Here is a 25,094-nt window from a genome sequence, read left to right as displayed (position 1 = left end):
TGTGTGTGTGTGTGTGTGTGTGTGTGTGTGTGAGAGAGAGAGAGAGAGAGAGAGAGAGAGAGAGAGAGAGAGAGAGAGAGAATACCAGGATGGCGTATTATAGTAGGACTGTAAGTCAGAAAGGACCTGAGAGACACTGATGACACCCTATCCAGAACACGAAGAGGCATTGACATTCTGAGGTTATGCAGCTTCCTATTCCTAAGATACGGGAGCAGAAGGAAGGAGACCCTGGGCTATCCCAGAGCTCTTATCCCCAATAAAGAAGTTCTATAAACCTCCCAGATACTAGTTCATAGCCTAAAAGATCTCCAAATTCAGTATGAAAGAATATTTCTCAGTTGAACTGAATAGAAGGATATTGCCAGGACTCTCAAAGCAGAGAACACATTCTATTTTACCTACTAGGCTTTTCAAAACCACACTCAGCAGATTCTCCTACATTCATCAAGGGAGGTGGGTAGGAAGACCTGAGGGGATCCGAAAAGCTCAGGAACTGAAGGGGTTGAGTAACGGGAAACATCCCTGGGGTCTCTCACTCTTTCCTGATCTGTGGCTTCAAGCTGTCTATGAGATTAGGAAGCTCACATTAGCTCAGGCACACACATGGGATGCACAAAATGCGTATTTTCTCAGGGCAGTTAATGTGTTAAAGCAAAAACAACAAAGCAGCTATCCCTCGTCCAGTCCCCCATGCTCCAGTCACCCCACTTAGCATTTGGGACAGCAACCACATTGAGTTCCTGCACCGCACACTCATTCTCTTTTCACAGAGGAGGGGAAGTGACGTTCATTGAGAGTAGATGATTGGCATAAGGTCACATTGCTGAAAAGTGACAGAATGGGTGCTGGGAACTTGTACAGCTGCTTCTGTACAGACCATTTACACGCACTTACGAGCTGCCTATAGCCCTGCAGTCCTCCCAGCAAGGATACACGCAGCCCCTATGTTCCCAGGTACAGCATACAGCAATGTTGACATCAGGACAAGGAAACGGAGACATGTCTTTCCTATCCAGCTCTACTTCACATATCTGTCTCTAACTCGGCCTCTGTTCTTTTGCAACACCCAAAGACACATTTTTTGTTCGCTTGTTTGTTTGTTTTCTTTTTCTTCTCCTTTTCTCCTCCTACTTGTGAAAACCTCCACACCACACACGTGGAATCCGTGACACTAATATGCCATGAAAGGGTGCTGCCTGAGGATTTGAGGCCCTCCATGCAACACAAAATTCTCTGTTTCTCCAAAAGCCTAGGCCACTCGCCCCACCAGAACTCCGTCCTTCCCTGTTTTGCACAGTTGTGCTTGAAAACAGCTTCTGGTGCCTCCACGGGGCTCTCCACTGTAGGGAAAACACACCCCAGTCTCAAGCCCCAGGAACTCTGACTCCCCAGGTTTCAGATAAGATCCCAAACTTTCCATTTCCTGCAAACTCCCTCAAGGGCTGCTGCCTCCTTCCTTGGTTCCCACTTTAAATAAGACATTTCTAGACTTTTCTGGCTTAGAGACAGCATATGGGGAGAGCTGTACGATAAGTGGAAGCCTATTTGTTCCAGAGTTAAAGATCACTTAGAAGAATACTCTCGAGTGTTACACAAGCTGGTCATTTGTTTGGGATCTTTTGCTTAGTGGCTGTGTGACCAGTTCAACTTATTACGTGTTTTCATATCTCAGCCATCATCTCAAGGGGGTTAAGTTTTAGACAGTGAAGTCTTCTCCACTGGTCTCGGTTTGCAGAGACAGGCAATGCATGACTGTGAAAGGACTCTCAGTGGCCCATTTCCCCTAACCAAGCATTCCCCGGTCCCCATGGGGCCAAGTGAACAGAAGCCTTTCTCCAGGTTCCACACAAGCTATCAAACAAGAGTGCCTGCCACATTCAGTGCCCAGAGGGAAGTGCTGGGTGGTCCAGATGGGAGAGAGAGAGAGAGAGAGAGAGAGAGAGAGAGAGAGAGAGAGAGAGAGAGGAGAAACATGCAGCCTGAAGGTACACTTAAAACCGTAACTCAACTTATGTCCAAAGTTGAGTGGGGACCAAAGGTAGGAAGGGTGCACGAGCAAGACAAAGACAAAAGGAGGAGGAAACAGAATGAAAAGGAGAAAGGGGTGGGGAGAAGAGGACAGAGAGGGAGGGAGGAGGGAGGGAAAGAAGGGAAGGGAAAGCAGAACGAGAATATTTCTTCAGAGCGCAGGGCTAAATATCCCTCTAAAAGCAAGACAGACAGGCACATGCCTGAACTTCATGAAAAATAAAACAAAAGATAAGCACACTGTTTTTCCTGTCTTCCAGCTGCCTAGCAGACCTCCCACAAATGAGGAGGATTGGTTCTGTTGGGTGTAAGCTTCAGTGCAGAAAGGCTTCTGGGCATGTGAACACACACAGACACACACACCCCCCCACACACACACACACGCTCACATCCCCCTTCAGGGCAGACTACATGCGCGATTCAGATATCGAGTCTAATTGTAATTGGATGAACAGGGAAAAGCTTCCAAATGAGCACATATTAGACATCCTTCTCCTAATGAAGCCATCAGCAGTGTCAATTTCAGCTGCGTTTGTTAGTGTCTAAGAAAAGCACTTAGCAAGTGATTAGCTCTCAGGCCTCCATGAGAGCTTTTCCTCTGCACTCATCTGGAAACAAATACAATGGGAAATAAAGACAACTCTAAATATTTTCCACCATATCTTTTTTTTTAATTCTAGGGTTTTGAAGATAGCAAAGTTGCCTTCTTTTGCCTGAGATTTGAGCCCATGTAGTGCGCGAAAGAAAGAACACAGGTGCTTTGGTCCCCCTTCTGGCTGCTGGAGCCATTTCAGCTGAAAAGCTCTCTTACATAACCCTCCTGGCAGTGCCTAGGCAAACCACCTGCCACAGGTGATTGGCTATCACCTAGCCTCACGTCTGCTCCAGAGAGCACTCAGGGACAAAGGTAGAACTAAATCCAGCCTCTGTCACCTCCTGCTCCAGCTCCTTTGTTGGACAAGTGAGGAATCTGATTTCCTAAATAGCCAAGGTTTCCGTGAAGGTCACCTAAGCATCCAAGAGTAAACCGGGAACAAAATCAGGCCCATAGATCTGACTACCAGCTAATATTCTGCACTTCACCATCCACAAGCCTGCTCCATGACTGCTGGAAACCGTCCTCCCCAACCAGTAGGACTTCTGACACTAGGAGAGCAGAATTGGAAGTCAGCATTCCGTTTGCAATTCCAAGCCGGTCTGCTGTGTGATAAGAACACTAGTTTTCTCCTTGCCTTATCTGTGAGCTCACCTGACTTCTCAAAGACCTTCATTCTCTACCAGAGACAGACCGCGGCTTCTTTCACCTGTGCTCCCCCGCCCCCGCAGCTGCACAGAATCTGTGCATAGTGAATAAGCACGTCTTTGAGAAATGATTAAATAAGCATTCAGAGCAGCAGCAGATCAAGGGCAGCAAAGATGCTCCAGAGGTAGAGAATGGGGGAAAAATAATTACCTGGTCCCATGAAATGAAAAAAAGCTGGGTGGGAAGGACAGAGACCTCGGTGTGAAGAACAACAGAAGAGCAGGTTCTAGACTAACACCCACGGTTCTGGGTCCCAGTCATTCAGGAACTCTGTACTCTTTACTCCTTGGGGTAGCACGTGTCTTAATCAGAAGCTCTGCACACATCCCATTAGCGCTGTCAAGGACAGGCACATGTGAAATCCCCATGGAGAAGTTTAATCAGGCCTGACTGACTCGCAGTACCAACCCAACTTAATGAGACTCTTAGAACATTGTCAGCATCTTTTAAGGTGGCCTGGGTTCAGACTGCTTTGCTTTTCTCACAGGGGGAATAGATGCCCAAATCCTAAAAGCTTCAAGTTCCTCTACCAGTGACCCTAAATACCCTTTTCTTAGAACTCTCATGCCGCGGGTTTTTTATTTCTATATTAAATAGAAATAAAAGCAAAACCTGACTTCAAGAAGGATTAGAGAACTTCAGAGTTCAAAAAGCCTGGGTTTTTTGTTTGTTTGTTTGTTTTGGGGTTTTTTTTTTTTTGGTAGTACTTTGAAAATTAGCAAATTGGTGCCAGCTGTGACCCGTTATTGGGATTCCCATCTTGGGGAAATGTTACAGCATTCTGGGAAACGCTTCCGTGACAGGAGGACCAAACGGCTGCAGATCCAAGAGTCACAGAATCAAGCAGATAAAACTGAATCTCTAGATCTCACACTGACTTAATGTTAACAGCTGGATACAAAATTCACTGTCAAGGTATTCATTTTTGCATTTAATAGATAAATGTATCATTAAAGGAAAAAAAAAGAGCCCACGGTATCGTTACATTGCATCTTGAGTAAAGAGCCCAGAGTTCTGGCTGTGTCCACTTGGTTAGTTTCCTGTCTGCCAGAGGTAGCGAACAATCAGGCATCTCTAACCCCATTTTAGAATGAGGAAACCGCCTCAGGGATTTGAACTGAGTGAATCAATGTGAGGCTGAAATAGAAACCAAACTTTAGGATGACCTTGAATCAAAGCCAGCCAGAAGATAAAAAGTGACAGCGACACTTGTTCGGCAGAATATGACTCCCAAAAAATAATCAATAACCTGGTTTTTAGGAAAGCATTACCATCCAATTCTAAATATCGTATATATGTCACTACCTTGGCAAATTCACTATGTGAGCTTGCTATTGGGGCATGACGGTTTGCTACATATGCTGTATCCCCACACTGAATTATTTTACTGCCTAAGTAGATTCCATGGAATACCAAAATCACAATTTTTTATAGTATGCACTTATTCTTAGATATTGCAGTTTATTTTAAAATCTATTCAAAAGAATTTGTTTAGCTGGAGAGATGGCTCAGTTGGCAAAGCAGTTGCGGTGCCACCATGAGGACCTGGATTTGGATCCCCAGCACCCACATAGAAAGATGAGTGCGATGTGTATGCTCCTGGAAAGGAGAGACCGGAAGGTTCCTAGATCTCCTTGACCAGCTAGCCCAGCCTAATTGGTAGGCCCCGGGTTTATTGAAAGAGCATCTCAATAAAATATGGTGGATAGCTGACAAAATGGCTCAGCAGGGAAGGGCATTTGCAACCAAGCCTGACACTTGAATTCAACCTTCAAGACCCTCACAGTAGAAGCAGAGAACCAACTTCTGAAAGTTATCTGCTGACCTCACCAGGTACACTGAGGCATGCATGAGCCATACCCTTCCACACACTAGATAGATAGATAGATAGATAGATAGATAGATAGATAGATAGATAGATAGATAGATAAATGTTATAAATAAAGTAGAAAATGGTAGAAGATTGATACCTGACAGCAACCTCTGGCCTCCCCACACATGCACAAATGTGCGCACACACACCTGTGCACACAGGTTCACGCACACGCAAATGCATACTTGCATATACCCCTCCATGCATGAAGTATTTGTTGATTTGTTTATTAACAACAAGAGGCAAAGTCAGAGGAAGCAATGTCATCAAATTAAAAGCCAAATCACTTCTTGTTTTCGGATGATGGTGATGATGAAGATGATGATGACACAATGCTGAAGACTGAACCTGGAGCCTCCCACACGCTAGGCGGGTACTGAACCCCCGAGCCACCTTCCCAAACCGGGACAAGTAAAATCACATTTAATGGCATCTGCTGAAAACCAAGGGACTCCACCATGACTGCCCAAGTATCTAGTAACCAAGACGGATCAACAGTGAAAGCCCAGATTTGAATCCCACCCACAGCCTTCAACTTAATTGTCCAGAAACACATCCCCTGATTAAATAGCAAAATGCAAGCAGCCCTTATGCTCCCAGATCTCACACTGACGTGATGAATTGAGGAGGAACACCGAATGTCTGTCTGCAGCCTTCCTGTCTCCTCAGAACACCCCCTCTTTGCTTCCCGCCCCTGCCCTGCCACTTCCATGCGCTTAATGCCGCAGGGATTTCAAAGCCCAGCAAATTTGGACTTGCTCATGATGAGAAAAAAAAAAGAGCTGAAGCGTTGAGTAATGATAAACTGCCCTCTAAACACTGCAATATGCACAACTCTTCCTGCCTTTGCAGGAAACAAAAGACACAACAGCTGAACAGAGAGGAAGTAGAAGAGGAGGAGGGAGGGCAAAGCCGTATTCTAGCCAGGAAGTGGGGGCACAATACAGTTGAGATCGTCATCCCTTGAGATAAAGACTGAAATTCTGTCAATCCAAGGGATTGCTAAAATACACAGAATACTCACTTGACTAAGTAGCCCAGTGACTTGGAGGAAGAGAGTCAATTCCCCTGTGTGAGATCTAGCCTGGCTCTTCTCATTCAGGTCGGTCCATAACTCCCATTACCTAAGCTGACTTCTGTCTCATTAACGTTGCTGGTTGGCCAGTCACAGTGAGACTGTAAGCCCAGTGCTGGGAAGGTGGTGGGTGAAAGCAGGAGAAGCCTGAGTTCAATGCCATCCTTGGCTCCATAACGTGTTTGAGGCCAGCCTAAGTTACAAAAGACCCCAGCTCAAAAACAGGATGGAAGAGGGTTAAACCCAGAACCTCACAGGCGTTAGGAAAGTATTCAACCACTGAATTACCTTCCCGGCCCTCCACCATGCCTACCCAAATATCTAATAACGAAGACGGGCCAACAGTGAGAGCACAGATCTGATAAATAAAAAAGTAATATAATGTAATGTAATATAAAATAATGATTAAGAGCCTTGGGTCTCTATGGTTTGAATACAGTCTAACCCCACTACATTAAAAATGCCCGTTTGCTTGTCTCTTTGCTCCTCCTGCTGTGTACAGGATTCTAGAGGGCTGGGGTCTCAGCAGAGTATACTGAGCCCAGGAGGTGTTCGCTGTATATTTTGCCACATGGATGATTTGCTCCGGCCTGATGTGACCTGATTTCTACTTACACTTATGAGAGAGGAGCACGTCGAAGGAATCTGCCCACCTCGTTGCTTCTTCTGTGGAGAGTCTCCTAGGAAGCAACAGCATCTCTCTGAGTATTTCTGACATCTCCTCTCCCCCAGCCACCCCTCAGATTTGCCCAGGACTCCTCAGATTGGCGGAGAGCGAATACATGCCATACCTGGGTCTCTGCGATTCTGCTGTAAATCGATACTTTCCAAGTAATAGCTGGGGAAATCTCTAAGTGTGTGTGTGGGGGGTCTATAGCGGAGTGGCAAAGTGCTTACCTAGCACGAATGAGGTTCTGGGTTTCGTCCCCCAATACCAGAGAAAAGAGTCGCCCTGGATGGGAGTTCAGAGAACCCCGTATATTACTCTTGGTGTGAACAATAAAAGTACATAGAGCTATGTAATTTCGAGATGTCAGGGTGATGGGGTGGGGGGGAGGGGCTAGTCTCGGAATAAAAGAGGCTCAGCTTACCTCTTACTGTCACCTCAAATTCGTCACCCCTTGGAATGGAGACAACGATGCCCCTTTCCGAGGTGAGTGAGGTTGAAACAAGGCGACATTTGTGACATCATTGAATACAGTGTCTGCACAGACTAGGTGCAGAATCTGGGCAGTCTGAATCTAAGCGTATTTTTAGATTAACTTTGGATGTTTATTTCCAAATTGAGAGCGTAGATGGGCAAGTAAGTAGAATAAAGAACTGTACTTCCCTACCCAGCGCTTTGGACACTGATGGCAATACTGTTTCTCAGGAGGATGAGGGCTCCCACCTGATGTCACTGAGCTATATGCCTTCCTGTCACTCACATGCAGGGGTAGGAAAGGAGCTGCCAAGAGACCAGAGCATATTGTCTTGTGGTTGATCTGCTCAAAAACTCACTAAAGACAAAAGGTCCCAGAGACATCCCACAGTGTGGGTACCCAGGAACGCAAGGCAGCCCACCACTCACTTGAGAGCACGGTTGGGTTTGTCGGGAAGAATGGCCGTGAAGTCGCTACAAGAGTCCGATTTGTGTGACAGGCACCCCAGTCGAGTCCTCATACCTTTGTTCCTGCAGCAGATACAGAGGCAGAGAGAAGGAGGCTGTCATGATCACAACTGCCAGGTCTATAAAAGACATCTGGACCCGCCACCCTCCCCACCCCAGGTGGCCCTGAAGACTCCATCAGCTGGACTAGAGGCAAGGGCTGTGCTCACGCCTTGTGTCACTATAGGCATAGTAATAATAGGTGTGGGGCCCTTCCTCTGCCCTTCCCGTAGAGGCTGAAGGCCTTTTAAAACTGACATGGCAAGTTGATGGTAAGTCAATGGAGGTCATTAGCTGGGAGAATTTCTAAGTTAGGATTCTCTGTAGGGAGTGAAAACAGTGACAGGATAGCAATCCGCAATTTTGCTTTCCCAATAGAAGGGCAAAGGGGTGGGGCAGCAACCCCAAACTACAGGGCCATGAAAGCAGGGCCTTCACACAGAAGAGAGGGGAACCTCAAAAGGCAGGGGGTGCACAGCAGAGCGAGTCCGAACACACAGTGTGGGGATTCAAGGAAAGTCCATTCCCAATCAGCTTCTCTCGGCTCACCTCACCAAGACAGGCTATGTGTGCATGGGTGGCTATGGACCACAGGGAGAAGGGCGACAGACAATGTCAACAGGGACCCAGTGTCCCCTGGGACAGTTCTTGTGCTTGCTTCACTTGCCCTGTTTACCCCCAGCTGGGGGCTGGCACACTACAATCCCATGATGTACCTGTGTACACAGCTTCAGAGGAACACAACACCCCATTTGTTTACATACTGTCTAAAGATGCCTTCAACTTCAAAGGCAAGGTTTAGGCAGTTGCAACATTGATCACACAGCTTACAAAGCTGAAAATATTTACTCTTAGGCTCAATGCAACGGAAGTTTGCTAACCTTTGACCTTTAACCATGACCATTCCTCACATTAAGGGCAAAAGTAAGTGGAGAGGGGAAAAAGGTATAATCAGACCAGGGCCTCAGTCTGGCTTACAAAAGGAATGGCCATGCATGCCACGGTAGATATTGTCATGGAATAGTCCTAAGACATGCCATTCTCACAAGCTGACAGCAAGTCCTTCTTTTTCACAAACCCTGAAACTAGATACGGGAGTCAGAGGCCATCCAATTCAATCACTGCCCTTAACTTCAAATGGATTTCCACTGCCCGGCCTGCTCATTGTCTTTGTTCACAGAAATCTTATCTGGCATTTGTCTCGGGAGATGGTATTGTGCTGGGCAGGGATGGACATTTGTATTCTGCAGCGCATCTCCACAGAGCCCCTGAGAGCTAGAGCATCCAAGGGTCCAGAAATACCCTCTCCTGCAGGAAACCACACTGCCCGTACCTCTCTTCCCAGGCAGGTTGCACTGTGCCTCCATCTATCTCGTGGCATTTTCATACAGTTGCTACACTCATTCTCTCCTGAAACAGAGCATCTTATGTGTTCATTCACTCTTCCAAGTCACAGGGTACCCAGCACCAGGCCATTCAAGCAAATGAATCATCACTACTGTGGATTCAGGCAAAGGTCCTGCTCAGGCTGCACCTCAGGTCAGGCCCCAGCCTGCGGCTCACTCGGTGCCTTAAGAGATCATCATCAGTCATAAAAACAGTCGAGCCACTGCCCTCAAGAGCCACACACAGGACTCTTGGAAAGTGGCAAATCCACACAAGCTTTTGTATGCCAAGGTTTGGCACAGGCTAGTTTAAAGGGTACTGCCTGCCCTCAAGACAACTCTGAGCCATTCAAATAGTTCATAAAAGCAAATTTACTTTGGAACAAAATGGTTTTCTATCTTTCTAGTCAAGACTTGAGTTATAATCTGCTTAGGTGGGAAATGATAGGAGCAGACACAGGAGTGAAAGGCTCAGATGGAACTGAGGGAGGGAGGAAGAGAAGAAGGAGGGAGAGAAGAAGGAGGGAGGAAGAGAAGAAGGAGGAGAGAAGGGAGGGAGGAAGAGAAGAAGGAGGAGAGAAGAAGGAGGAGAGAAGGGAGGGAGGAAGAGAAGAAGGAAGGAAAGGAAAGGAAGGAGAGAGGGAGGAAAGGAAGAAAGGGGAAAGAGAAAAGGGGGAGGATCATTTTCTCATCTGCCTTTTCTCTATAAACCCCTGTCCCAGTAACTCACAGAGTTTTCATTCTACCAAGTCAACAAGAGGGCACGGAGCTAAGGCAGATAATACTTGCAAGGCTCTAACTTTGCAAGAAGCGCAAAGGCAGGACTACTGCCCTGTGCAGTGGAGGTCCAGGAGAACTAGCAAAGAGGACACCCAGAGCTTAACAGTTGGACCAGGCTCAAACAGCATGACAGGTGAGAGACCAGAAGGTGGCAAAGAAGAGAGGGGCAGGACAAGAAGACAGGTCATTAATCCATTACCTGCGTGGCATCAGCAAGGCAGCCATACAGGCATCCGCTTACAGTTACCCCCTTGGGCTGGTTTGCAGGGACGTCAGAGCAGGAAATGAGACTGCGGGGTTCAAGGGTTCACCCTCTCAAGCCGTCTCACCTAAAATCAAAGAGTCTGCTGTAAGAGGGTTCGCCCTCTCACATCTGTCTGTAAGATACACCAGTCCACTGGCTCTCCACAGTCGGAGTACTTCCCCACAGCACCCACAAATGTTGGCTTCTTCTCAGCAAGGGTAGCCAATCAAAGATGGGTGGAAACAAATAGCAGAAGGCTTCCCATTGCTGGCTGCTGGTCAGAAATTCCTACTTCCCCAACCACTGGCCGTCAAAATTGGGACATGCACCCTTAGGGAGGCATGGGCCTGGCAAGCCAAAAATTACTGTTCTCTTTATCTTACTAGACTGATGCCCAAGTGACCAGTCCAGAAGGGACCACGGAAGAGAGGCCAACACTTGCTCCAAAATAATCTGATTGGATGCTGCTCTGGCTCCCACCTCCCTCCAAGGGCACCTGTCCCAGGTGGAAATGAGCCAGGGCTGGAGGAAAAAGGAGCAAGGAGGGGGGCTGAAGGGACTTGGAGGTGAGCCACCAGACACCCTCACCACTGGGCATGCTCCTGGGCAGGGATCCCAAACACGGGGTACAGCGATGAATATGCAAGTCACTCTTACTAGCTCATAAGGAGGTGAACCTTCCTCGGCCTGGCCCATTCTTGGCAGGGAAGACTTGGGGATGAAGGAAGGAGATGTGGAGGCTGAAGGCTGATTGGCTTGGAGCCTCTCCTTCCCATGAGTGTCACTGGCAGGGTTTCAGACCATTGTTCCCACAAAAGAGTGCTGATAGGAAGAGCTACCTACCTATCCATAAAAGGTTCCCTTGGGGAACCCTGCCACCAAACGTAGGATCCATTTTAAAAAAAGGAACCTAATTTAGATAGATAAGACTCTTGTGTGACTGCGCCATTTAAATTGTCTTGGTATTACCCTGAACATTTCACAAACACTTTCTTAAAATCGCTTGCAGAATAATTCTACCATTAACAAAATAGAAGGATGACTTTATTAACACTGAAAAGAAAACAGAAAACGGGGGGGGGGGGGGGGTGAATCAGGTTTTTATGCAAAGGCTCATCCCAGTGGGTCATGTTCCCTGACAACAGGGGACATTTCCTTAATCACTGCCCTAAGTGGGTGAGCACCTGCTTTTCAGAAGTCAGCCCTCAAGGCCCTTTCCAGCTCTCAGGGTCTCCAGAAAGCGTGTCCGGGCACCTACGCCTCATTTCCTCCTGCTTATAAAAACCCGTCCCCAGGGTAGGGAGAAGATCTTGCCAGGGGCCTTTATTATTCTGCAGCTGAGCAGGCCAGAGCTCACTCCCCTTATACATCACGGGCAAGGTCATTTAGGGCAGGGGACCCCTGGGTTCTGCCCCTGCTTGTGGCTCTTCCCTCCTTTTCCTGCAGCCAACCCACCCTGGCTTGCTGGTGCTATCCAGTTGTCTCCTCTCCCCCGCCCCAGCACCTACAAAATCACCCCTTGAGTGAGGTCAGCTTTTGATTCCCTAAATGAAAACTCACAGGGTACTCTGCCCCAGCTGCCTTGTCCGCTCCAGGATCCAGAACCCTCAGGGCTCTTGTCTCATTTAGCTTTAGACAGACTTATAAGGGACAGATAAGGGGTCACCCAGAGCCTGGAAAGTTCAACAGTGTGACGCGATCCCCCTCCATAGTATCCTTGGAAGTGGGCACCAAATCACAAGTGACTGGAGCCGACACCGTAGAAAAAGATGACATTCAAGGTGGGGAGGGGGGTAATAAGTGCAAAAAAAAGATTTATAAAGAGGAGAGAAATTAAGCTCAGCGGGGAGAAAGCAATCAATATGCATGAAGAGACAGGTTAATTAAATATGTATAATACGACCAGCTTTCCGACACCCCAGCGAGGAAGGAGAAAGGCAGCGCCAATACTTACTGCCGTTGACCGGTCCTCATGGCCTGCGGGTCTTTGCCAAGTGGATGGTCAGAGAGGCTGCGGGTTAAGGCGCTCTGAGGAAAAGAGTAGATCTCTCTTTTAGCCGTGAAATCCTTGGCAGGTGAAAGGCATGTTTGCAGGGACGCATAGGTTCACGCAGGCATACACATATACATAAGCATGCATGCACAACACACCTCCCACCACTTGAGCCAGGCAGCAAGCGGCCCCAAAAGCTCTCCTCTCTGCTTGTCACATCCAGTAAATACTGAAGCAGCCTACACCCAGCAGGCGGCGGCTCAGCTCCCGGGCACAGTCTGCACGCCCATCCTTATTGGCAGGACACAGGAGATGCCCCCAAGCAGAGCTGACCTGGCACGCATCCTGCACCTTCCTCCTTCGGCCTCACTAACCTGCAGCTCCTTTGGCTGCAGCTCAGGAGAAGTCTCTCCCCAGCCCACAGCAGCTGCTCTGCCCCACAGCCAAGAGTAGGTATTAACTCTTTTCAGGCCACCAAGTAGCTGAAAATCCGGGGAAGGGTGCCTTTCTAATGAGCTCCGCTGCTGCTTGGGAGGCTGGAGGCTGGTGGCTGCGCTGGGGAGCAGGGAGCATAAAGATCTTGCCCCAGACAGCTGCTGACAGCAGGAGCCAAGCCGAATCAAATCTCCTAATGAGCCAGGAGGAGGGGGCCTGTCTTGCTGGGTGTGATGTGATGTGATAAATGCAGAGAGCGAGAAAGCTACGGGGCAGGTCGCACATCTAAATTCCACCCCCTTTCTCCCAATTCTATTGCACTGAGCTCCCAAGCCAAACCACACAGCCCTGAAATTACCCCTCTCTGCCAAGTCTCAGCTGTCCCCTTCCTCGACGAGGAACCTTTCCCCTAGCCCATTCCCACCCCGCCCCCAACCCCCCACCCCACAAGGACCAACCACACCGCTCCCCCGCTCCTTAACTAGAGATTCCCGCCTCCTCTGCCTCCTGGAACGTGCAGATTTCCAACCCTATGCTCCTGCCTCTCACCTGGTTTTTCCTACAGTAGAAACTCACCTCTTTCCTCATCCATCACCTAGCAACTTCCCCGCGACTTGCATTTGTGGTGGAGTGAGACTTTTTCCTTTGTTCTGCCCGATCTGCTCATCATCTCTGTTTCTATCTTTCTTCCCCCCTCAATATTATTTCCAAACCTCTATACCCACAGAGATCTTCACACTGTCTGCTGCTGTTCCAAAAGGAAGATTCTTCCTGTTTGTCCTACTTCTCTGAAAGTGGTACCCAGACTGGCAGTCTGAGCATCACCTGGGAATGTGTTGGGCACGCTACTGCTCAGGCTCCATGCAGAGACCTTTGGTGACAGAAACTACTAGTGGCGCCCAGCTTTCCCAGGGATTCTGATACACACTGAAGTTTGCAGATTCCTCTGGGCTAAAGCTTGCCTTCTCTTCTTCATTACACTCTCAGTCTCTATGGCTGTTTAAATGTCGGTTCAGGAACCAGCTCCAAATACACCTGGCCTTTGTGGCGAGTTATTTCTCAAGCCAGAAGTTAGAAGATGTTTCCATAGAAAGTAGAGACTTTGTAACAAAGGTAATGGATTCTATTTATTTGACTTGTTCAATGTTGGGGACTGAACCAGGGGCTTTACCTATGCTCCGCAAGCGCTCTACCATTTAGCTATATTCCCAGCCCCTCTTCTTACTGTTTTTTTTTTCTTTTCCAGACAGCATCTCCTTAAGTTGCTTAGAATGACTTTCAACTCAGTCTGTAGCCCAGGCAGAAACTGCTACCCTTCTAAATAGCTAAGATTGTAGGCCTGTGCTTTCAGGTCCAGTTCGTTCAACATGTATTACATGTTTAAACAAAACCAGGTTTGTGCTACAGCACTCACAAGGCTGAGGCAGTAAGATCAAGAGTTCAAGAACAGCCTGCACTACCTCCAGTATAAAACATTTACATGTCTCGTCATTCAACAATTCTGCATAATACGATCAGGAAGCTTATTATCCCCAGGCCACATATGAGGAAGCTGAGGTTAGAGGCGATAAAGTTCCTTTTTAAAGTGGTACAATACAGAATGGCAGCATAAGAACCAAAATTTGTGTCTTATGACTCTGACAGGGGAGCTTTTTGCTCCTATGTCATGCTAGGCCATGGTCTCTCTGAGCATATCTATTGGTGCATGACCCTTGTTCTGACAGTGAAATTAATGCGCTGTAATCATTCATTGCCTGGTGCTAGGATGAAATACAAATCCTGCCCCCACAGTGACTCACTCTGTCTCTTGCTCCCTCTCTAATAATGCCCATAGCGTCCCTCCATTAGATAGAGGTGCCTTCATGTTGCTTAGCAAAATGTCTTCAAACACGATGCTAGCTAGAATTCAGAGTCAAGCTGAAAGAGAATTTTTCCCTTCCTAGATCCTTCCCTGGTGTTTTGTGTCATAAGAAAAAAATCCCACCGATAAATATTTCTCTTGCCCAAGATGTGCTTACACCCTAAGGGGAAGTCCGCAAAGCTAATATCTAAGGATCATTTTGTATGTGCTAAACACTGTGCCCAGCATTGCACTTGAGTTAATTTAGTGCTCACAATAAATTTTCAAAGCCAACATCTTTATCAGCCCCCTTTTCAGGTGGAAAAATAGAGACAAGTCATACATACATAGCAGAACTGGTTTCTGGCGTCTACTTTGGTGCTGCCATGCCCCTCCTTCTTACACGAAACAGATGTCGTTAGCAGACTCTTCCCCACCAGGGCTAATATGGGGCACAGGTTTTCCCAGTGTTTTGTGTTGTCTGATACACTAGGGAATGGCTATGAGGCTGCTGAAGGACCTGAGTCTGGGGCAGGAGCTGTTCAATACTAACCAGACATCAGAGTCTTCAATTAGCCTTAGAAATAATGCGCTCTCGAAAGGCAGTACATCAAATGTTCAGGGAAAGACACCGTAATGAGCAGTCTTAAAGAAAAGGGTGAAATGGAAAGAACAGAAGGGGATGGAGAACGTTAGGAAAAGAAGACAGTCAAAACTTGTCTGAAAGTTTCTACCAAAATACTCCTAGGCACTAATGTGGAACCTTAGATTGCCCAGTCTGAGGAGTGCAAACCTAATGCAGTCTGTCTATGGGAAGGCTCCACCAAAGAACTCCAGAGGGAAACGAGGTGTCATTTCAGCACCAGGAAGGCTGCGACGTTTGAGGGCACTCTGGGTACAAAGGAAGACCCTGTCTTAAGACACAACAACAAAATCTCCAGGGTAAACCTTAAGCTGACTCCAAAGTCGAGCATCCTACCTTGGGTTTCTTTCCTGGATGAAATGGAGCAGGAAAGGACAAGAACTGTAGAGTTCTAGAAGGCCGGAATCTACCCACTTAGACTCCACCTTCCTCCTAGGCTTAGAGCCATGACTGGAATGTCAAGCTTTTGTGGCTACTGCTCCTGACTCCCTGGCTGAAAACTAACCCCAGCTCCTGCTTTTTCCCAGCAAAGGTGACCAGCCCTGATTTGGCTCCATAGGCAATGCAGCGACCCTTCTGCTCTTTCCATTTTAAAGCACTCCCCTTGGGAACCATCTTTTCAGGCACAGACCAGCCTGCACTCCTTTGAAATTAGAGCTGCACCAGCAGGGCTCTGCTGGACAGCTCCAGGAACCCCAAGGCCACAGACTCCAGGTATCCCCCAGCAACCTCGTTCTCGGTCCTCCCTTCCTTCCCACAGGGCTCCCTCTGTTTGCTCATGACATCATTGCATCCTCATCCCTGGGGTAACAAGTGCAGATATTTCTGGCATCTTCTTCATTCCTCTTGCTAAATTGGTGTTTCAATCTGATCATTGTGTTTCTGAAATATTCCTTTGCTTCATTCCCCTCCCAGCCATTGGCACAGAGGTTATTCAGCTCCCAGTGCAGATCTCCCTGCCCAACTCCTCCTCCCACACCCACAAACCTCAGTTACCCACTGAACAGACGCCATAAGCAGATCATCTATATACTAATCTTTGATGGGCTCAGTTGCAGCTCCCCTGTTTGCCTGACAATGAGCCGGTCCTGCTTCTCTGTCTGGTTTTATTGCTCTCTCAAATACGTACGTACACGCCCATGCACCTGCTCCCTCTGTTCAGATCCTGCCCTGCATCTGTGTCTGAACTCCCAGCTCCTTTGCCAACCCCTTTACCTCTGATCTGAAAGCTCTCCTTCTGAGCTCTTTCAGAAGGACTTCAATTAGAGGAGCCGCTCTATCCCAGTCCCACCACCTTGCGGTATGATTTTGACAGCTTGAATCACAATTGGGTTGATCCATTTCATTTGTGGTTTCCAATCCTCCCAAATTGATTTCCACTCCGGAAAGACGGCCTCTCTGACTGACTCCCTGGGCTTCCAACTCTCATCACTTCATACGGAGTGGGTGTGTAACACTCTGGCTAACTCGTTTATGAGTTCTTTTAAATGTTTTGATTTTATTTACTTATTTGGGGAGAGGTGGTAGGCATGTACCACAGCACACACGTGAAGGTCAGAGGTCAATTTGCAGGAGTTCGTACTTTCCTTCCACCATGTGGGTCCTAAGAATCAAACTCAGGTCATCAAGGTTGGTGACAAGTGACATCTTGCCAGCTCTTGTGTTGAATTCTTGAAAAAAAGCAAAAGAAAAATCACCAAGCCATCCTTATGGAGAAAATGTGTTAAGAATTCTGCAGTCTCTTGATCAGGAGAGAAGTCCACAGAATGCTAATAGCTTCAGGGGGCAGTAGCATGGAGACAATGGCACAGGTACAAAGGGCTTTAATAAACTATCCCAACAGCCCGATCTGTGCAGGGCAGAGTTAATCAGGAGCAAAGGGGGCACTTGGCATTGCCATACAGGCCTGAGAGTATAAATAAACTGATGATAAAAGGAATTAAAATCTGCACTATAATATTTTAAAAAGCCACGATAGAAGAAGAGGTTTATTGCCAAATGTCCCCTGTGTATTTATTTAATCAACATGCCACCTCAGATAGCACCACATTCAGAGCTTTTAATAAAAGTCATTTGGATATCAGATTTGGATTCTGGTCAGCATGCTGAAGCTCTTCCACAAATCTTTTAAAAGCAATTTCCACTGCTCGGCTTCCCGGTAACAGTAGAAACCTGGATCAACATATGCTGCATTGATTTGGGGTTTCCATGGAGATTGGAAGGACACAGGGAAGGGCAGGACAGAAAGAGGACACCTGACCCAAAATTCTACTTTAGAACAACAACAAAAACAAGCATCTCATGTTCATTCCTCTGAGCATTAACAGCCCCCCTTCCTGTCAGTTCAAGCATCCAGATATTTAATTTGTAATAACCTTCCTGGGCTCCCATAAGGGACATCATGGGGTCAGGGAGAAGGGTCAGCAGCTCACGCCAAGAACCCATGAGGTTTGCAGGAAAACACGGGCATACAGAACAAAGGACCATAGGACATCACTCTTGTTAACACTAACAGCCTGCACTAGTTCTGTGATCACCAACTAACAAGAGCAAGAACTCGTAAACTTTAATTTATTCTCTGACCCAGGCATAGTGGTACTGACCCATAAGCCCAGCCCTTGGGAAGGGGAGACAAGAAGACCAGGAGCTAAAAGACACCTTCCCCTCCATACCCCTCACACTCCCCAGAATTCTCATTGTAAAACTCAGACGAACACGCCTGCCTGTTTATTTTCCAGGGTGAATATAAAAAGTAAATGAAAATTTCTGTGGGTGCTTTGTAAGTTCCAGCACATCTTCTGTTATTATACTGGGGGGGGGTGTCATCGTGGCTTTCTTTTAAATAGAACTTTGCCAGTGAGTCAGTATATACCAAAAGAAAGGTAAGATGATGAGTTGGGGGAACGATGGAGAACTAAAGGGAAGCCCAGTGGAGTTGAGAGCCTCGAGTGCCAATCCCAGGAGCATCACTTTGCAGACATGTCTGTGGGCAAGTGATTCATCCTGGATGTCGTAATTGTGGGATACAGTGAAGACAACAACCATACCAATGTCACAGGCTTGTTACCGGGGTTAACTGGGATAATGGCATACGGTGTTTCCCACAAGGCTTGACAGGTGGCAAGTGGCCCTTAATCATGAAGCACCTTTGTACTATTGTTGGTCTTATCAACAACGTTTTGCCAGCTAAAATGGGAATTAGATTTCTTCCACTTCCCTGCTTGACACAGGAACTACCTGGAAGATGTCTGTTCAGCTATTTAATAAGCTATTTGAGGGAAAGTGCTATAGAAATAGACTGTTATTATTTAAAGACTCAGTTTTTTGTTTTTTTTTTTACCACTAGCTCACCAAGGTGATACAAAATGTATAAGATAATACATTTGTGGGGTTTTTGGAGCCTCTGGCCTTTGTTGCCTTTATGGTTTCTTTTTGTCCCTCCTGGGCCTCCATTTATCACCTAGCTACTCACCACAGGCTTTTCTTCTTTCTACCCTTTTTATTCTCTTGTCTTTGTACTACCCTTTCTAACTGTGTCTAGAATGGAATTTTAAAATTGAACCATGGAGGCTTTGGTACCTAAGCCTACAAATGTTACTTGGGTTTCCTAAAATGAGGAACACTGAGGAAATGACATAAAATTGGAAGACATGGTTATACAATCCCATCTCTTGGACAATGGTTGCAGTGGGTTGGTTTTTTTTTTTTTTTCTGCAATACAGAGATCTTATATCTGGTCCTGATTCCAGTCAAAAATGATAAAAATTTGATGAGACAATTAGGAAGATGTGGACACTGGCTGGATATTTGATGGTCATGTGACCTCCCTTCTCCTTGGCTCTCTGGCTGGCTCCTCCAGCCCATCCCATAAATGCCACTTTTTAACCATGACTTCCTGCCCTGCAGCTTTTGCACACTGCCTGGCTAATCTCATCCTCACTGCCTTTGGGCACACTGACCGTTTCTCCACCTCCGGCCCCTCTCTCAGCCATGCCGATTCCTATAACCTGCGGATCACCAGACAGCACCCTCTGGCAGACCACAGACACAACAATACAAATATATACCTAAAACCCAAGCACATTGCATCCTCCTTTCCTAATCTGTTTTATCCACCATCCTCTTCCGCCACCCTCTCTCACCCCCATAGCCCTTGGCTCCCCCTGGCATTGGTGAAATCGGGTTTTGATACCACCATCTACTGAGTAATTCAAACCAAAAATAGAGAAGCAATTAGAGGTAACTCCTTTTCTCTCAGCTCCTGTCTTTAACCAATTATAAAATCATGCTGATTAAATTTCTTCCATAGTTTTCAAATCTATCTCCTGCCTTGCATCCCTACTACCGCTCCCCTGACTCATGTCCTCATGGGCCCAGCTGATGTTCTCACGGCATCTGCTCTCTGCAGCCCAGTCTGTGGCCTTAAACGCAGCTCTGTTTTGCAGCCGCAATCATATGTTTAAGTTCCAAATATGTTTATGTCCCTTTTTCTCCCAACTTATAAGCCCCCATAGTATAAACATAAAGTTCAAGCTTAATAAAGAACTTACACACAAACTCCTTCAGACCCGGGTCTTGTCTCCCATGAAAGCTGCCCATCACTACCCTGCCTTGAGCTTCACACTCCCCCCTCCCACACACCCTCCAGTCCTCACGCTCTGGAGCACAGAGCTCTGTGTCTCTGGACCTTATTTGTTCCATTCCATCTGCTTAGAATTCTCTCGACTTGCCTAAACCCAACTCATCCTTCAAGTTGAACTTCGGGAAGACCGCCTTACCCACCCAGGGTAGCAAGTGCACTCCATATCCTTGAGGATCCTGGGAATATCTGTCTAACTCATTACCTGTAATTCTCTTCTTATTATATGACCCCAAGTTCATCCAGGACACCGAAATGTATTACTTATGACTTATTCCTCCATTAAACTGACATTTAAGAATCTCTTTTACGGCATGCTATATTCCATGCATGGCATTACATGGGCAAATATATTCCCATTTCTACACCCTCTCCCAGACTTCGCATGGCACCTGACACCAATAAGAAATCCTCTAGTGTCAAACCTGCCTGAGCCTGTGAGTAGGAAGGTGAGTAAGACCATGTCTTAGTCTGGAGCAGGATGCTGGCCAGCAGGGAGTCATAAAATGCCACAGGCTTTCCAGGCATCAGTGATATGGCTTCAAGTTCTAATTCTACCTATTCACCTTTCCTTAGGATCTTCCTTTTTTAAAAAAAAAATCTCTGAAATTAAAGTTACTAAGGCAAGGCCAACTTCCTATATCAATGTATAAGAATTCATAGAAATGTCAAAGCAGACTGGATTTGAAATTACTCATTCCCGAGAAAGCATGAAGCCTCATGATAAGCATCACAGCAGACAAGGCAGAGGTCCAGCACCAAGTAGGGACAGAGGTGGGGGCTGCAGTAGTAGGAAGGGCAGTAGGGCCAGGGATGAGGACATAGGGGGACCTGGCTTCCAAGGCCTATGGGAAAGAGGCGCTGACACAGGCGAAATGTGACTCTGTCCTCCTGTCTATGGGTCCCCGATTACCATTTCTTCTCCTGCTTAGACAGTAACAAAAGCAGCCCCATTCGCCATTGGGGTCCACAGCTGTGGGCAGAAGAGGCTTACACACACACACACACACGAATATAAAGTAAAACTCTTTCTAAGCCTCTGTGTTACTGGCTTCAGGCAATGCCTTTCCTGTCTCCCCTCCCAGTATCATCCTAGCTAACCACCTGGATCAGCAGATGGGGAATTCACAGCCATTGGAGCCTGGGATGTGGAATGGGGTTTGCTGCAGCTTGTAGCCACAGAAAATAGCGCTGTGCAGGCTGGAAATGGTTCTCCCTCTGGGTGTTGTCCTGAATCCAGAGCCTTCTGAGAAATGAGTAGAACACTCATCTCCCTGAGATGCCTCAATTCCAGATAGATGCCCGGCTCACATTAGTGTTAGCCCTGGAGGTGGGAGGAGGGACAGGGCTGTGTGGGTGCCCCTTGAGGAACAGAGGTGCTAGGCAGATCCTCACTGTCTCTTTGTCCTGACAGATAAAGGAATCCTTAAGCCACTCAGCTTTTTCAAGACACTCTTTTTCCAGAACCTCTTATTGAACATTTCAAAAGAACTGCATCAGAGAGCATGGTCAAAGACCCTGTGGAGAGTGCTGGTATTTCTAGATGGTTGAAATCTTAACCTAGAAGTGGTAGAGAGAGCAACGGGGCCTTGTCAACATCTCCAGGGGTGTAGGTGTTTGGATGAAGAAGGTATGAAAAACTACAAAACAGAGAGTCTGTGATAGGACTCAGAAAATATTCTACCTTTAGGGATGTAGCTCATCAGGTAGAGTGTTGGACCAGAGTGAATGAGGTCTTGGGTTCAATCCCAACAGCAGGAAAAAGAAAATTAGAAAAATATTCGCAGCTACAAAGTAGCAGCAAATCTTTCACGTGTGCAGTATGGTCAAGATTTAAGACGTGACTTCACAGCCAGGCGGTGGTGGTGCACGCCTTTAATTCCAGCACTCAGGAGGCAGAGGCGGGCAGATCTCTAGTCTACAAGAGCTAGTTCCAGGACAGGCTCTAAAGCTACAGAGGAAAAACCAAAACACACAAAAACACTTCTCTTCTAAACTTCACAGGTGGCTTTAGCCTCATTGGACCCTGGCTTGTCCCGAGAAAGTAGAGGTTAAACTGCATAATAAATGAAAAGTCTCTAGCAAAGTTCCTCAGTACATCTTCTTCACAGGAGACTGATTTTTCTTATTCATTTTAACGCAGTCTTGCAAAAAATCTTCAGGAATAAGTGAGCACTTGCAATTATCCCCATTTTCCTGATCACCAAAGTGAAGCTGCTCAGTGAAGGGTCCCAGGAAATTCAGCCAATGGCTCTAGGAAGTCTACAATCCAGGATGGCCATCCTTCCAGCACATTCTCTGCATGTCCACCTATTGGCCCATCATTGAGAACCACAATCTGGGGAAGAATGATTTTCATAAAGCATGTTCTGTTTAGGCAATCAGCCATACTCTTGAGCACCTGCTGTGAGTGCCTGCCATGCCTAAGACGGCTATCATGGCTAGGACCCATCTCCAGGTCAGAGTGCACTGACCCATGAAAAAAAGACTTTGCCACCATTGATGAGGGGTTAATAAACAGTACCTGCCCAGGTTTTCCTGTCCCATTTGTGATGAGTGATATTGTCAACTTGACAAGACCTACAATCATCTAGGAGAAAAACCACTGGGCATGTCTGGATTGGGTAAACTGAGGCAGAAAGACCGACTCTGACTGTGGGTGGCATCTTTCCGGGCTGGTGTCCCAGACAGACTAAAAAGGAGGCAATGAGCTGACCACTTGCATTCATCTCCCTCTGCTATCTGCTGCAGACACAGTAGGACCAGCTGCTTCATATCCCTGCTGCCATGTCCTCCTTACCATGATGGACAGCACCCTCATGGTGAGCCTAAACAAATCAAGTTGCCTTTGTCAGGCATCTTGTCCCAGCAAGAGGAAAATAGCTAATCCGAACACTACATTAAAAAGAATTAATAGGAATAAAATCAAGCTGAGAGTGAGCAGAGAGACAGCAGTTAATAAAGACTAGACAACTACATGGGTGGCCGTGGTTTCCCAAAGGATAATGACAGCCCCCATCGGCACGATGATAATGTTGCCTGTTGACGTTTAACTTTTCTGAATCACTAATATGACCTCGCAAACATTTCCCTGTCTTCCAGAAATTCCTGTATCCTCTAAGAAAACCCTAAAGATTTCCAAGTCTGTTAGAACAAGTGGCCCCAAAGTAAGCCACATTGTAGGCTAGGCTAAGCATTCCTGCACTGCTGCAGATGGAGACCTCCCCAAGTCAGAGCACACTGGGACCTGAGCCACGGGTGACCCGGTCTTCAGTACATAGACAGTGCATGGATGACAAGCAGTTCTAACACAGAAAGAAAAACTAACAACCTCATTCCCCCAGCACAACCCCTCCCCCCCAGAAAAAAATCACCAGCCACCGTGCCAGGGACCTATTGTCTCTTGTAGCTGGGATATGTACCCTTCACTTGCCACTTTAGCATTGGTAGCCTCAGGTGCATTTTAATCTCCCTCCAACTCATTGTCATTGTGAGTCCCTTTGCATTGGAATGTGTCCCTAGTGTTAGTCACCAGCAGAGCCTAGCGGACCTGCTTGGCTGACTAGAAACAAGACAGATGCTATGTGCAGTCAAGCTGCTGTGCTGGCGACCCCAGTTCCAAGCAGCAGCTGAGCAAGACATGAATGGAACTAAAAATAAGAAGCCTGTGGCACCGTGCTGACATCAACTGACAATATTGTCAGGGACCCCTAAAAATATGAGGCCAGAAACAGAATGCCTGTCCGCCAGAAAGCAGACTTCACGGGTCCTGAGGAGTTAAGACAGAGACAGAGAGAAAGCTAAAGAAGAAAGAAAAGAAAAAGAAAGAGTATTTACAGCTCATCCTTTACTAACTAGAAAGAAGAAGCTATTCTTGTATCCTTGTTCTGGACCAGTGTGGCAGGCTTGCCCTGCTCCGAGGATGCTCCGATACAGGATAAGTGGAGACTAAGACAGAAGTGCCTTTCTGCTCTCTGTTGTCTGTCCTGCGTCTCCCGGTAAGACTCAGCTGGTGTCCAGGGACCCATCACGCCCTTGGAGAAACAGCCGCTCTCTCTTACCTGTCTGGTGGTGGGCAGCGCAGCTGGGAAGATGTGGCTGGTGTCGGCTCCAACTGGGCATGGCTCAGTGAAGCGCTGAATGACAGAGTCAGCCCTCTCCTGGTACATGGGTGAGGGTGGTGGAGCGTGGCCGCCTCAGGCCGCTAGAAGAGCTCCTGCAACATGCTGTTCGGGAGCGCCCTGCTCAGCGCCAGGCTTTGCATCTCATGAAAAGGGAAAGAGCAAGCAAGCAGGCAAGCAAGCCAGCGAGCGGGAGCAGGGGAGGGAGCGGGGAGGCAGAGGGAGGAGAGGGGGGCACTCTGACAGATGATGCGCAGCCACGCAGTTGGGGGAGGACCGCAGGCTCCAGCAGGATGGCAAAGCCTGTGTGGCTCTCGGCTGATGGTTTGAACACAGGCAACTACCTCCGAAGGGCTGCTGGCTCTGCGAAGTTCAGTCAGGAGCAGAAGGCGTAAGGGTGTGACTGAGGGCACCAACGAGGGAGAGAGAGGGTGGTCTGCTTTTGCTGAGGGTCACACCAAGACACGAGCATGCTTGGTGATGTGGGGAAGGGGGAAACACAGTCCCACATTCCTGACTTAGCGTCAAGCTTGTCCATCTCCCCTCCCATAGTTAGAAAAGCCATTTAGACATAGGATTTAGAATGGGCAGGCAATTCGTGTCAAGCACTACTCCAACTTTCCTAAAGATGAGGAAAATATCAGATACAGGTAGGGATTAGGCAAGAAATGTTCAGGGTCCTTTGTCACCCTACGCAGAGACCACCGGACTGCTCCCCTACCACGTCCACAATGGGTTGGGTACCAGGGGCTTGTGCTGTCAAGAACAGGATCAAGAGCCGGGGTTAGAAGAGTAGCGAGGATGTACCACATGATACTTGTCTGTAAAGTTCCATTCTGATGGCCAGGAGCACAACCTTCTGCTTCGCTTGGGCCAGTGCCCAGAGCTGCTTTTGAGCAGCAGGGAGGGCCCTTCACAGGATTCTAGAGTGTTCATGCAATGGGTTCACTGCACAAGCTCCAGGCTGACAGTCGCTGGCTCTGTTTACAACCACAGCCAAAGAGAGAGGGTGACAGGGAGATAAACAAACAGTGGAAGGAGAAGAGACCAGAGGAAGCTGCAGCTGGGAAATACTCCAATACGC

General features: G+C 47.4%; 1 protein-coding gene across 5 annotated transcripts in view; it reads right to left on the bottom strand.

Annotated features, from left to right (window-relative positions):
- The window catches only part of Rgs8 (regulator of G protein signaling 8), a 43,492-nt gene extending 19,282 nt beyond the window's left edge, over positions 1 to 24,210 (bottom strand). The window contains exons 1-5 of one of the 5 annotated variants that reach the window (XM_013352538.2): positions 23,951 to 24,202; positions 12,294 to 12,367; positions 10,295 to 10,424; positions 7,853 to 7,954; positions 6,898 to 6,962 (exon numbers count right to left, since the gene is read on the bottom strand). In XM_013352538.2, coding sequence (XP_013207992.1) covers positions 6,898 to 6,962; positions 7,853 to 7,954; positions 10,295 to 10,320 — 193 coding nt within the window. In that variant the 5' untranslated portion in view covers positions 10,321 to 10,424; positions 12,294 to 12,367; positions 23,951 to 24,202. Of the gene's footprint in view, positions 1 to 6,897; positions 6,963 to 7,852; positions 7,955 to 10,294; positions 10,425 to 12,293; positions 12,368 to 12,490; positions 12,640 to 12,665; positions 12,908 to 23,950 lie in introns of those variants that run through there. The other 4 variants (XM_013352539.2, XM_013352543.2, XM_013352540.2 and 1 more) reach the window with 4 other exon arrangements.
- Positions 24,211 to 25,094: the final 884 nt, after the last annotated feature.

This window comes from Microtus ochrogaster (genome assembly GCF_000317375.1).
Source record: "Microtus ochrogaster isolate Prairie Vole_2 chromosome 6 unlocalized genomic scaffold, MicOch1.0 chr6_random_2, whole genome shotgun sequence".
NCBI lineage: Eukaryota > Metazoa > Chordata > Mammalia > Rodentia > Cricetidae > Microtus > Microtus ochrogaster.
This window is presented reverse-complemented; position numbering and strand designations above follow the sequence as displayed.